Source organism: Scardinius erythrophthalmus (genome assembly GCF_964197995.2).
Source record: "Scardinius erythrophthalmus genome assembly, contig: HAP1_SCAFFOLD_56, whole genome shotgun sequence".
NCBI classification, from domain to species: Eukaryota; Metazoa; Chordata; class Actinopteri; order Cypriniformes; family Leuciscidae; genus Scardinius; species Scardinius erythrophthalmus.
In genome coordinates, this window is record NW_028296537.1 from 323,366 (window position 1) to 337,868 (window position 14,503).

Below are 14,503 nucleotides of genomic sequence, written 5' to 3' on the forward strand. Positions count from 1 at the left end.
GCTGCTTCTCGGGCGATTTTGAAATTTGTTACTACTGTGAAACAATCTATATTGTATCTTGTATGTACATAAATATATATACAGTAAATACATACAGTATATATATATATATATATATATATATATATATATATAAATATACACATACACACATATACATACAAATATGTAAATATATATACACATATATTTACACTAGAAACAGAAATTCAAGGCTGTATCAAAACTGAATTTTGATTTCTATGTGATCAATTAATGTGAAAAAAGTTTTCGTTTTTAAAACATTAAAGTGTTTTCACACATGATCATTAGGTGTAGGTCATCAGTAAATGAGTGTGCCATGTTGAGAACTGTGCTTAGAGGTTTGCAAAAAGTTTGTTTTTCAATTTCAAACTGAGTGTATTAACATACTATGCTGATAATAGAATAATAAAAGTAAAGCCTATCTTACACAAATATCAGTATTAATGGGGAAATTCCGTGTAAAATGAAATGTTATTCCAGACCTTTTTCCACACTGTAAAATCTAATTAGTTAGAATTAAAAAAAAAAAAAGCAAACTGATTGCTTTAATAAAAAAAAAAAAAAAAAAGTAAAGTGAAATAGGAATAGTATTGTCAGGGTTCACAGAGGATGCAGACAAGATGGTAAGGTTAATAGTTTATTTGCAGGAAGTGCGGAGATGCAGACAGATGGTGAGTAACAGAAACACAGAATAACAGTGGATACTTAGCTGGTTGGTAATGTCTTTGTCTTTCTTTCTCTTTGCAGATGATGTCGGGCTAAAGGCAGAACAGGATGGCAGGCAGGGCGGATTGGAGAGGATGAATGGCAGGTAGGAATCCAGGTAAGTGTTCAGAAGTCTGTGGGTCATGTTAAGGCAAACATCAACGAGACCAGACACTGAATGAAGGGAGACTGTGAGTATATATGGGGATTGCTGGTGATGGGACACAGGTGACGGTGATAATGATGATGGCTGAATGAGTGCAGGTGTGCAGGTGTGCCAAGGAGGATGATGGGAAGTGTAGTGCACACACAGATGAAGACAGAAGAACGTGACCGTGACATTATTCCCCTCTCCCGTAAGGCGCGTCCCGTGCCGAAGAAGGCAGCATACTGGAGGGGGGTGGGTATCCTGGAGTCCGTGACGGGAAGGTGGAACCGGTTCAGAAGTACGGACTCCAGGATGGTGGCAGGACAGACAAAGGAGGAGGTGATCAAGACGGTGCAGACAGAACAGGGGACCAAGGAGGTGCAGGCAGAGCAGGGGACCATGGTGGTGCAGGCTGATCAGGGGACCATGGTGGTGCAGGCAGAGCAGGGTACCATGGCGGTGAGGACCTTACAGGTGACCATGGCGGTGCGGACCCTTCGGGTGGCCACGGCGGTGAGGACCCTTCGGGTGGCCACGGCGGTGAGGACCCTTCGGGTGGCCACGGCGGTGAGGACCCTTCGGGTGGCCACGGCGGTGAGGACCCTTCGGGTGGCCACGGCGGAGAAGACCCTTCGGGTGGCCACGGCGGAGAAGACCCTTCGGGTGGCCACGGCGGAGAAGACCCCTCAAGTGGCCAGGACGGAGGCCTGTAGCCCCCCCCCAAAAAAAAATACTTGGGGAAAGTCCCGGGTCCCAGAAAAGGAGGGTTAAAAGACCGGGCAGATGCAGCGATGAGGGCTCGGTGCTGGGCCGATGCAGCGACGAGGGCTCGGTGCTGGGCCGATGCAGCGACGAGGGCTCGGTGCTGGGCCGATGCAGCGACGAGGGCTCGGTGCTGGGCCGATGCAGCGACGAGGGCTCGGTGCTGGGCCGATGCAGCGACGAGGGCTCGGTGCTGGGCCGATGCAGCGACGAAGAAGTCTCTGTGCTGGACGGGACCAGGCGACTGGCTCTGGCTCTGGCGGGCAGGCGACTGGCTCTGGCTCTGGCGGGCTGGCAGAATGAACAGGATCTGGATCTGATGGGCCGATGAGAGCAGGAAGATCGCTGAAGTCATCTAACTCGGACATAAGCTTGGTTGGGCAGACGGTTGGCTCTGGTTCGGCTTGAACGTGATGATCTGGCTGGACGATTTCAACGGAGAGGGAAGAACCGCAAACCCAAAGAGCTCTGTCCATAAACTCTATAAAAGTTAGATTTAAGTCTTTGAGCAGCAGTACCTGGGCTAGTGGATCTTCAAGTCCTCTCCAGAACCGTTGCTTCAAAAATTCCTCCTCCCAGTAAACATCCTGATGCAGATGCAGGTACACTTCAACAAATTCCTCCAATGAACTCCCATTCTGATTAAACAGAAATGCATCCATATCATCTTCCTCCATTATTTTATAGGTCTGGTCTTCTGTCAGGGTTCACAGAGGATGCAGACAAGATGGTAAGGTTAATAGTTTATTTGCAGGAAGTGCGGAGATGCAGACAGATGGTGAGTAACAGAAACACAGAATAACAGTGGATGCTTAGCTGGTTGGTAATGTCTTTGTCTTTCTTTCTCTTTGCAGATGATGTCGGGCTGAAGGCAGAACAGGATGGCAGGCAGGGCGGATTGGAGAGGGCGGATTGGAGAGGGCGGATTGGAGAGGGCGGATTGGAGAGGGCGGATTGGAGAGGGCGGATTGGAGAGGGCGGATTGGAGAGGGCGGATTGGAGAGGGCGGATGGCAGGTAGGAATCCAGGTAAGTGTTCGGAAGTCTGTGGGCCATGTTAAGGCGAACATCAACAAGACCAGACACTGAATGAAGGGAGACTGTGAGTATATATGGGGAGTGCTGGTGATGGGACACAGGTGACGGTGATAATGATGATGGCTGAATGAGTGCAGGTGTGCAGGTGTGCCAAGGAGGATGATGGGAAGTGTAGTGCACACACAGATGAAGACAAAAGAACGTGACCGTGACAAGTATGTGGTACTGACAAATAAGTTAATATAGTTCACTTATACAAGAGTTCTAGTAACTAAAAAAGAACTGTAGAGAGTACTTGATAATTGACTTACTTAATAAAATATAATTGTTACCATTGTTGTTTTTTGCATGCTGAATGTTGAAGTGCGTGTGACTCAAGCATGATCAATTGTAAAATGGACCACAAATATAGAGGGATTATATAAACCCAATTAAAAGTTTCACTAGGTGTTTAGGACATAAGTGTTAGCAACAAATTTATAAAAGATCATTAATTGACTTGAAGTTATGTTACATCATTCACATATACATATACATATACATGTATGCATATTATGAATATTACTTCTCTTCCTTTGAAACCAAATAAATGATTTCTTGTTGCATTGCTGCATCAATGGGAAGAGAATTACAAAAATATAAATGAACTTCCAAGTACCCAACCAAGGGGAACGCTAATCCCCATAATAGTGACTTAAAACATTTTAGGAAAATCTAATTTTTCAGTTGTATTGACAATTCAACATTCAAGATGACTTTGGGAAATCAGTGAATGCAAACAGAGAAAAATAACTGCAGATGTGGAGGAAATTAGTGAAAAGTCCATTAAGAATTTCCCTCAAAAACCAAACTCAAACCAATCAATTAATCTTTGCTTGGGTTTTTTGAGTAAACAAAGCATAGTATGTGAATAGTACAGATTAGATTTTTACAATTAAGTTAAGACACAAAGTAAAGTTAACTAAAAAGTGTTAGTTAGAATCACTGTTTGATTTTACAGTGCACTTAATGCTTTTAAACAACCTACGTTTTTAACCTATTAAGTGTGATATTAATTAATAAAAGGCAACTTTTAAAAGAAAATTCTTCATTTTGACTTTATTTGTCTTATCTTATTGTATGTATAATTAACTTGAAGCTGTAATTTAGCTGCCTATTGTACAGAATAGTAGGCTACTCTTAGTATTGTATCATTAAAAATAATGAAAACATTTATTTATTTGTTTGTTTGTTTGTTTGTTTATTTATTTATTTATTTATTTAACTAACGACTTATACGCATTAGCCACATTGGTACATTGAAACATTTTTATATAGATGATATATAAGGAAAATACCGATATTTTATTTGCGTATTTCTTGGAAAGCGAAAGTGTTGTTCTGAATCGCAAACTGCTGTTTGTCCGGTCAGCTGATAAAATGATGGAAGGAAACCGGGATGAAGCTGAAAAATGTTTAAACATCGCTGTTAAAGTCCTCGAAGATGGCAATAAAGACAAAGCTTTGAAATTCCTCTACAAAGCAGAAAAACTGTATCCAACTAAGAAAGCAAAAGGTAAATGATTAATGTATTATTTACAAACGGCACACGAGCTAGTTTAGCAGAAGCTAGCTGAAAATCTGTTTATGTTTTAAATGTTATTTTCAAAGGCAATAAATATACTTAAACGCGAACATATAATAATAGATTATCAATTAACGCTTTATAAAATGTAATAAACACGTCATTAACACAGGCTAGTAGAGTGAATACAGACTAAAATTACTGAATACAGAACACATGACACAAACATGTAGGGTTGCCAACTTCAGAAAAGGAAATTAAGGGTCACAATCTTGGTTCTTTGTAGGAAATTAAGGGACAGTATAAGGAGCACTCAAGTACAAAGTGTATGTTCAGTTTCTGCAGTTGAGTACGAGTATAAACGTTTTTTTTTTTTTGTTGTTGTTGTTGCCTGAATTAAATACTAAAATGATTTTAGGACATAAACACATTTGTTTTGCTTAACCTATTTATGTGCAATTTAATTGATAAAATAATTATATATAATATTAGGTATAATTAATGAAATAATAGCGAATTTTAAAATGATTATTTTCAGACCAAGAAACATGGAAATAGATAAATGATTGTAATATGAAGCTTTACTTGGACGTATGAAGATACATTTCTATAACTTGGACTGTCTGGCTTATTTTAAATTTTAATTCTGGCTGTTGCTGAATTAAGTTATACCATGGACTTTACTTGAGCAGTTAAATTAAATTCAAGGACACGCATTTGTTGCATGGACAGGGCAAAAACATAAGTGTCTAAAATGCATTAATGCTGTTAAACTGAATGTATGAAGTAAACTTTTTGCAGAAATAATCACAACATTAACAATAAAACTCCAATTAGGGCACAAAATTATCTTTTTTACTTGGTAGCACTGGTGCGCCCAACTTCAAAAAGTTAAGAGCATCAGCAAAAATATAGGAGCACCACAACTGCAATTTATGTATATTAAAATATTTTTAATTTTATTTAAAGATGCAGTCTGTAACTTTTTTGGGTTAAAAATTATCCAAAATAATTTTTTGAGCAGACATAACCAGCCAATGTTCAAAACTATTTGCTTGCCTTAGCTCGATTCAAAACTGTAAGCTTGTAATAATGTTTTTAATTCCTGTGGTACTGGTGGATTTCCGCTGGAAATTCGAGCATGTCTTTGCGTCATTACGTCACATCTGTACACATAAAGAAGGTGTCTCGGCTAGTAGGCAATATTGTGTGTGAGGATGTTGGAGGTGGAGATATTTAGCCTTTTCTCACAGCACTTGATATTAGGGCTGTACTCAACCAAAGAAAATCTTGGTCGACTGAAGTCCTGAAGTTTTCGACTAAAAATCGACTAAAATCGACTAAATGACGTTAGAAAAAAACGTTAAATTAATTAGCTGCGCACTGTGCGCAGTACTTGGTAGCCTTGTTGTCCGCCTAAATGAATTATAAATAAACATAAAAAACTAGTAGGCTATTTGCAGTATTAAATCGTTTTTGACGTAATTAATTTGCACTGAAATGAGTCTGACACACGAGTCTGTCGGCTGTCGGCTCTGACAGCGTTGCATCACGTGCACCTGCGCAATATCATAGCCTATGATTTCCGAAAGTAGTACTATGTTGTCAACTAGTGATATCATGACAAGAACTTTTGAGGAATATGCAACATAATTTAGACAATTGTTTCTGTCATAGCCTATGTATTATAATAACTGACAGACACAATAATTTCAGCCGCTCTGTGCAGCTCGCACAGAGTGAGGCTGAACCTATTTTTTACAGTCTATAGGCTGAACATAGGAGCTCTGCTTCGCGGCTGAGACACGAATAGACTATTAACTTAAAGCTTTTACTCTTAAACACAAAAGGCACGTCCACTTTAATAAAAAAATATTTATTAAACAAACCAGATCAAGTAATATTCAGCAAACCTTCTAGTAGCCTACTTTCTTAAATCTGTCCGTCTTCTCCGGTGAGTTGGGCTAATCCAAAAGAAGTGAAAACAAGGGGGGTGTTCTGAAGACAGACTGTTACCTGTGAAACCGGGGTGCTCTGAAAACACCCCCATTAGCAATTAGTGCTTTCCACCTGATGAAATGAACGCGGCAAAACTGATGAAATGAACGCGGCAAAACTGATTACCGGTAAATGAACGCGACAAAACTAATGAAATGAACGTGGCAAAAAATCGACCAATCAGAATTTTGGTCGAGCCAGAATGTATCGACCAAATAATCGACTAATCGACTGGGAGAATACAGCCCTACTTGATATAATTAAACGTATTAATTTGATGGCGGATCCAGAAAGGTTCAAACGACAATCACCAGTGACAACTGAAGATTCACCAGTTGTAAAATGCAAAAGACTTCGGACTTCGGAGTGGCTACAGAAAAAAAGAGACTGCAACAGGGCCCATGCGAAAACAAGGATAATATCAGAAGGACTTTTGAAAGGTGGTGTGAACTCCGTGTTTTGAAGGGGTTCAAAATGGACGCAGAGGCGGCTTTTTTCACGTGCATCGGTTTATTGAATAATGCAAATAATATGCATCTGATTACAGATACGTGTGTTTGTATTTCAAAGAGAACCAGTTCTAAGGAACATTAATTTGTTGGTATGACAATTAGAAATTAGACTTTTTCTTGCACAGAAATGGAAACTGAACTACAGGTAGCCCTAATACACATTAAATGTAGTCACGCAATGCTGATGTTGTTAACATTAACAATTTGTGAACACAGTATAATTTGCGCGGTTTGACATGATATGATAAGTAGGGCTGGGTATCGGCAAGGGCTTCACGATACGATACATATCGCGATACATGTGTCACGACACGATATATCATGATATATTGCGATACGATACATATTGCGATATATTGCGATACTTAATAATAATAATTAAAAAATAATAAAGTTGAAAATACAACTTGCTGTGTGGTATGTGTATCACATCATATTGATAACTCAGCAGAAAAATAAAAACTTCCATTCCAATTTATTAGCAAAGCTATTTGCATTGCACTGAACAGTGAACACACTGAAATGTATGAAGTGCATATTGTGTCACTGAACACTTTTAACTAAAAATGAAGATCCCACAAAATGTATAAAACTGAAATTTCCTCTGTTGAAAATAAAAGTTATTTTAATGAATGTGTATCCAAAGAGTTGCAGTCCCCTGTGACTTCCATAGAATATATTTTCATACTATGGAAGTCAATGGGGAACAGCAACTGTCTGGATAAACATTCATCAAAATAACTTATTTTGTTTAGCACCACAAGAAAATAAATTAATACAGGTTTGGAACAACATTATAGAGTAAATAACAGAATTTTAATTTTTGGTGAACTATCCCTTTAAGGACGGTAAAGCGCGCCCAATTCCCTTTCAAATGTTTGCTTTCACTTTTAGACATAACCAGCTGTGTTTATGCAAACCTTGTGAGTACATATTTGACAGTATTAGCGCAATAAGACTCAAATGTAACAGAATCCAGATGCTGTCTGACAGGCTTTTAGTGCCTGCTGTGAGCTTCGCGAGTACGCGCTCAGAAAAGCGCATGTTAAAACAGCGCATCAGCATGCGAATGAAATGTTTAACCGGCAAATATGGGCACAAATACATCAAAAAGTATTTAATTACAAATTACAAATACTTACTCATCAAATGTATTTAAATAAAATACATAATACTGCTGTGAAAAAAGTATTTAATTAAAATACAAGTAATTTGTAATTTGAAAATACAAAAATACAAACAAAATTTACAGTCTTCTGTAAGTGTGAGAGTAAGTGTGGCGTTAGATACATGTAAGAGTCTAGAATATTGCAATATCATTGTTTAGTACAGAAGATGCGCTTTTAATGTACATGTTGCCACATACTGTCATAATAAAAGATAATTACGCATATAACACTATATTTGTATTATATTACACAAAAACTAGTTAACACTGCTGTGAGGGTGTCTCTTCCGACTGCCATTCTTTATTTTTTTACTCTTTTTGAAAGTTGTGAAAACACTGTTGTGGCGTTTTTCTTTTGCTATTTGAGCAAATTGGAAAACATAAAAAATATATTTAATGTAGTCTTTCATTCACTGCTATAGAAGTTTACACAACTATGACGCCTTCCACTTCTGAGAAACCCAGAAATGTGAACAGGGTCAATAGGATGTGTCACATCACATGATTTACTTGCCAAAAACTGTGATAGGCAATTTGGTAGTCCTATTTGTATTTTATGTCTATGGTCCTAGGAATAGTTCACCCAAAAATGAAAATTAGCCCATGATTTACTCACCCTGACGTCATCCTAGGTGTATATGACTTTCTTTCAGAAGAATACAATCAGAGTTATATTAAAAAATGTCCTGGCTCTTCCAAGCTTTTTAATGACAGTCAATGGGTATATTTTTTGAAGTTCATCAAAGTGCCTTTATCCATCATAAAAGTGCGTCTATCCATCATAAAAGTGCCTCTATCCATCATAAAAGTGCCTCTATATCATAAAAGTGTGTCTATCCATCATAAAAGTGTGTCTATCATCATAAAAGTGCGTCTATCCATCATAAAAGTGCATTTATCCATCATGAAAGTGCATCTATCATCATAAAAGTGCATCTATCCATCATAAAAGTGCATCTATCCATCATAAAAGTGCATCTATCCATGATAAAAGCGCATCTATCCATCATAAAAGTGCATCTAACCATGATAAAACTGCATTTATCCATCATAAAAGTGCATCTATCCACCATAAAAGTGCATTTATCCATCATGAAAGTCCATCTATCCATCATAAAAGTGCATTTATCCATCATAAAAGTGCCTCTATCCATCATAAAAGTGCATCTATCATCATAAAAGTGCATCTATCTATCATGAAAGTGCATCTATCCATCATAAAAGTGCATTTATCCATCATAAAAGTGCATCTATCCATCATAAAAGTGCATTTATCCATCATAAAAGTACATCTATCCATCATAAAAGTGTGTCTATCCATCATAAAAGTGCATCTATCCATCATAAAAGTGCATTTATCCATCATGAAAGTGCATCTATCCATCATAAAAGTGCATTTATCCATCATAAAGATGCACTTTTATGATGGATAGATGCACTTTTATGATGGATAGATAGCCTATGCTTTGATGGTCTTCAAAACTTAAACGGCCATTCACTGCCATTATAAAGCTTGGAAGAGACAGGACATTTTTAATATAACTCTTATTGTATTCGTCTGAAAGAAGAAAGGCATATACACCTAGCATGGCTTCAGGGTGAGTAAATCATGGGAAATTTTTCATTTTTGGGTGAACTATCCCTTTAAGCCTGGTAATGAAAGTTAATATATGCTAAATAAAATTATATATTTAAAAAAGTATTTTAGTATTTTAAATATAAATTACAGTCTCTCAAAGTATTTAATTACAAATTACATTTAATTTATTTTTGTTAAGGAAAATACAAATTACAAAATACTCAAAAGTAATTAAATACGTATTTCAAATACATGTAATTAAAATACTGCCCATCTCTGTTAACCGGCAAGGCTTAAAAGCACATGCAAATAATGAACTTTTGTGAATTGCAGTGTCCAGTGAGTGTAACTATTTCTGCATTAAAGTGTGATGTCTATGTACGTCGCGTTGTTGAGACGGAGGCGCCAGAACTGCGACTGATAGAATGCACTGTAACATGATACTACGATATTTCTTCAAAAGCAGATCGTGGAGACATTTTAATCATCCATGATCAAAAATCGTGATATCGCACACCAAAGTGCACCAAGTTGGCTCTGCAAGCTGGAAGCGATCATATTTTCCGCCATGCTCGCTCCCGCTTGGCCGTATGAATGTATCTGACGTTCATCTGCTTTGTAGATAGTGAGTCAGCGATCTACAGGAACTGAGGAGGTCGTTTGACACACAGAGGGATTGGATGAAATGTTAACATCATTTTAAACCCGTTTAAAACTTAATTTTTTTTTTAAAAGTATCGATAGTAGAGGTTGGAATATCGATACACTATCGTGAATAAAATTATCATGATAGTTAGCTGTATTGATATTTTTGCACAGCCCTAATGATAAGTAGGGTTGGGTATCGATTCAGATGTTACAATTCGATTCAATTTCGATTCACAAGCTCTCAATTCGATTCGATTTAGATTCTCGATTAAATTTTCGATTTCGATTCTAAATTAGATTTCAATTCGACTCAATGAATATATATTTAATACAAATCCTATATTTATTAAAAAAGAAAAGAAAAGTGAACATAAGTTTACAAGTGGTTAATTGACCTTTCGCCGAGCCCCGCCCCCCTTAGTTACTGTTGCTACGTCCGACAAACAAATGGTCAAACACGACCAGCGCGACAGATTGCCACGACGGAAAAAGGTATACCCGTGCGTGTCAGTGACCTTTTTTGGAGCAATACCTCCGCGATATCCTCCAGATTGAGGCAAAAAGGGTTACAGTATGCAGTGGAGGGATATATTATAATATAAAAATACGCAATGAAGGAGACACGACTACTATCTACGTCTCTATCGAGGCAAATGCTTACCGGTGTTCATACACATCATTTGTGATTGTGATTATGGCAAAGAACAAGGAAACAAGTGTTTAAAAGCATTGTAAGACACTTACTGTTGTGTTTTTGTGTGAAAGAAAAAACTGTCTCTGAAAATAAAAGTGCTGTCAGCAATAATTTCTTATGTGTGTTTTTTCGCATAACACTATGACTAAAATTTAAAATGCTGCAAAACACATGGGAGTTATATTCCCGATGCTGTAGTTTATTTGATCAGTCACAGTATATCATTAATCAAGCTTAATTTGACTTTTCAACTACAATTAGGCAGGTGAACTGAAAGCTTTTACAATATTTTAGCTATAACTTAACGTTAGGCCTATCATTGACAAAAGTATGTGGTGCATTTTCTTCCAAAAATGATTTTCTTTCTCAAATTCATGCTTCAAGTTGACAAAGCACAATAAACGAAATCACACAATAACTGTTTAACCAGACATAGCCTTAATTTGCATCTAAATAACTTTTATTGATTGTCTTTCATAATGCACTTACCATAATATTTATTAGGGGGACAACAGATCACAAAAATCGCGGTTGAGACCATAATATTTATTAGTGGGGCAACGGATCATAAAACTCGCGGTTCAGACAATATTATGTTTTTTGAGTTACAGATAGGATAGTTTTTCAGATCAGAAAAAAAAAAAAAAAAACTTTAAGTAAGTTAACGTTAGCCATCGATACCACAGCCAGCAGACGTGCTTCGTAATGTTCGACACATTTAACTGGGATTGGGGCCGTCCACACTGTTTTATCCATTGTAGGCACCGCTCACGTTGTGTTTTCGGCTTTGGGAATGGAAAGAACACAACTCCTCCAGACAATCTCTCGGGGTATGTAGTGTCCGATTTACAAACGCCATGGGCGCACGCTTCACCATCTTGCTAATGTTTGTCGGACCTGCTCACATAGTAACGGTTGCTATGATGTGTGATTGGACAATGGCCGTTTTGGGGGAGGGGCCGGCGAAAGGTCAATTAATAAAAATAAATTTACATTAAAACAGAACCCAAGTCTATATTTCAAATGCATAGACAGGATTTTGATGCAAGATGAAAAATTAATGCTGAAAATTGGACAAGTCAGAACAGTGGCATGCCTTGATCAAACAGCTTAACATTCCACATGTAAACCCATAAAAAATAAAAAAAAAACTTGCATATCATTTTTACCTGTGCCCTTCCTGTCTAACAGGTAGGACATATACAGAACAGGGCTCCAAACAAAAAAATCAATTAAGGAGCCATTGGCTCCTATAGGGGGAAAAAAACAGGCGCCAAATAATTTTTTGAAGAGCCACATAACAATGCACTTACTTTTATTCACCCTGTTGTGTGCATGTCTTTCCTCTTCTTACAGCATTTTCATCTTGTGAATGTTCTGGGAACTGAATCTTATTTGGGAACTGAAGCTTATTTGGGAACTGAATGTCACTTCTGACTTATGAACTATATACAGTCAAATACATTTTTTTTACGCAGAATCTGAGCCAGTGTCACTGCCATTGACCATGATTATGTCCATATCACTTGGCCACTGAGTGTAGTTTGGCCGTCTCCTCCTCTTTTTTGCAGAAAGCCAGCGGTTGACACATGGTTCAGGATCAAACTGTTCAAGTGATGGGCCTTAAGTGCTGATCCTGATCAAATCTTCCAAGGTTGACACATGGAGTGAATTGCGTACTTTAGATTTTATCCTGTTTTGAGCTGAAAAGCCTCGTTCACACTGAGCAGCCGAAATTGGTAGGACAAGCATTATCTCAACTAGATGCAAAACATTCTGGAAATCTGTGCAGTAGGGCTCTTTTGTTAGTAGGACTTCCCACAAGCTGCAATAGGATTTATCTGAAAACTGTCCTTTAACAAGTGTTTTCAACAATCTCCATTCTGCCTGTACAGCAGTGATGTCACATCCATTTTTCAGCAAGATGTCTTGATACCATTTCAGCAGTGTGTCAATTTCATTTACCCCAAAAGTGTAGATGTCGTTTGGCCAAGAATCATGACAGAAGATTGAGAAGCATTGAAGATCTCTGTCCCTTGTGTGTTTTTGTGCTGTGTGTTGTCTCTCATTATTTCAAACCTCCTTTCAAGCTCCTTAACTGTAATGTCTACAGTTTCATCAATGAGGTGGTTTAGTTCTTCACTGAAACCTTGGAGATCACAGCCTTCAGCTGTATGTTTTGAAAGGAAATGCCCACGTAGTCAGATGAGGCTGCTTTTTTCTGCCTTCTGGTCTGTTTTTCTCTTTGGGCTTTGTCCTGCTGCACCACATTTTCATGCTGAAAAACTGAATTTAAGTTTGTGTGACTGAGAAATTCCTCCAATTTTCCATTTCTCACTGGTTTGTCCTTCATTCCCTTGATTGTACAAACACAGGAATCGATAGCTGCTTTAGCCTGAGGTAGAATAAGCGAGTTCTTCTGAAGCACAAGACTCAACTTTGAGATTTCTCCAAACAGGTCATGGAGAAAGTGACAAAACCCCACAAAAGGCAACTTTTCCATTTTTTGTGAGATGTGTTTTGTTCTTCCTGTTATTTCAGTGTTTTTGGATGAGGCAGCAAGGTGTTGCATGTGGAAGTGCACAGCTGTATATTGGCCCTGGCCTGTACTCTGATCAGATGCAAGAAAAACAGAAAGGGCTCTGTAAATGTGAGGCAGCCAGCGCTGGGTCTTCACAGCAGAAAGTGTCCGTATGGCACAGCCTAACTCCATGCCGATGGCTTTCAACTCACGGTTGCTTTTGGGGCTAAAATGGTATGTTTTCCATATTAGCTGTAGCAAGTCATAGACATTTCCAATCATTTGAACAGACTTCTGAACATCCAGCATTGCTAATTCCAGTCTGTGTGGCATACAGTGAAAGGAAAGAATGTGCTGTCTTATTTCCTCTCTTAACCCTCTGAGGTCTGAGCTGTTTTCTGGGCCCTGGAGGTGTTCTGACATGCTCTGACATTTCTGGTTATTTCTGTTACTTGTGACATTTTCATGGCTAAAGTCTAATTACACTGTATTCAGCACAAACTCTGCTACAATAATGTATCAGCGCATGTATGTAAAAGTTTGTAGTTTTGAGATAATGACATTTATGCGTGGTTTGTGAAAATACAAAAAAAAATTCTCACTGAAATAAGGCCATTAAACCCATACTGATTATTTCTTCACAAGACTTTTGAAAATTGTATGACGTAGCCTAGAATATTTGCTGCAAAACTATGTGAAAATCACCCTGACTGCTCATTCAGATTAGACAATATATTGATTTAAAAATTTTACGACGTGTTTTGTGTGAAAAAGCTCTATGCGGGAGCTCATTAATATGTAAGCTCTTCACACCTGAGAAAGACAAAGAACCTCCCCTAACGGCCCTATTAGGAGCTATCAGGCCCTGTCATTCTGAGCAACCTTGCACAATACTGTAAATGAGGAGATTTAAAAAAGAATGGCTTTTAAATTGTTTGGATTTATTTACAACACAACATAATCCAAAGATACACAACAAATGCCAAAAAAGCACTTCAAAGACAGAGACCTTTGTGCCATTCCTAAAAACATTGTACATACCTTTAATTTCCACGATTTTCACTTTACCGTGTTCACGTACAGAGACTCATGTGAATGTTGAAGTCCTCAGTGGCATCTGGGCCCTGAAAAAAAAAAGTGAAC

The 14,503-nt window shown here is 38.0% G+C and overlaps 1 protein-coding gene across 1 annotated transcript in view; it reads left to right on the forward strand.

Annotated features, from left to right (window-relative positions):
- Positions 1-4,064: 4,064 nt before the first annotated feature.
- dnajb14 (DnaJ heat shock protein family (Hsp40) member B14) overlaps positions 4,065-14,503 on the forward strand; it is a 293,393-nt gene continuing 282,954 nt past the window's right edge. The window contains exon 1 of the mRNA XM_081394623.1: positions 4,065-4,231. Within this exon, the coding sequence (XP_081250749.1) occupies positions 4,096-4,231 (136 nt within the window). The 5' untranslated portion in view covers positions 4,065-4,095. The remainder of the gene's footprint in view (positions 4,232-14,503) is intronic.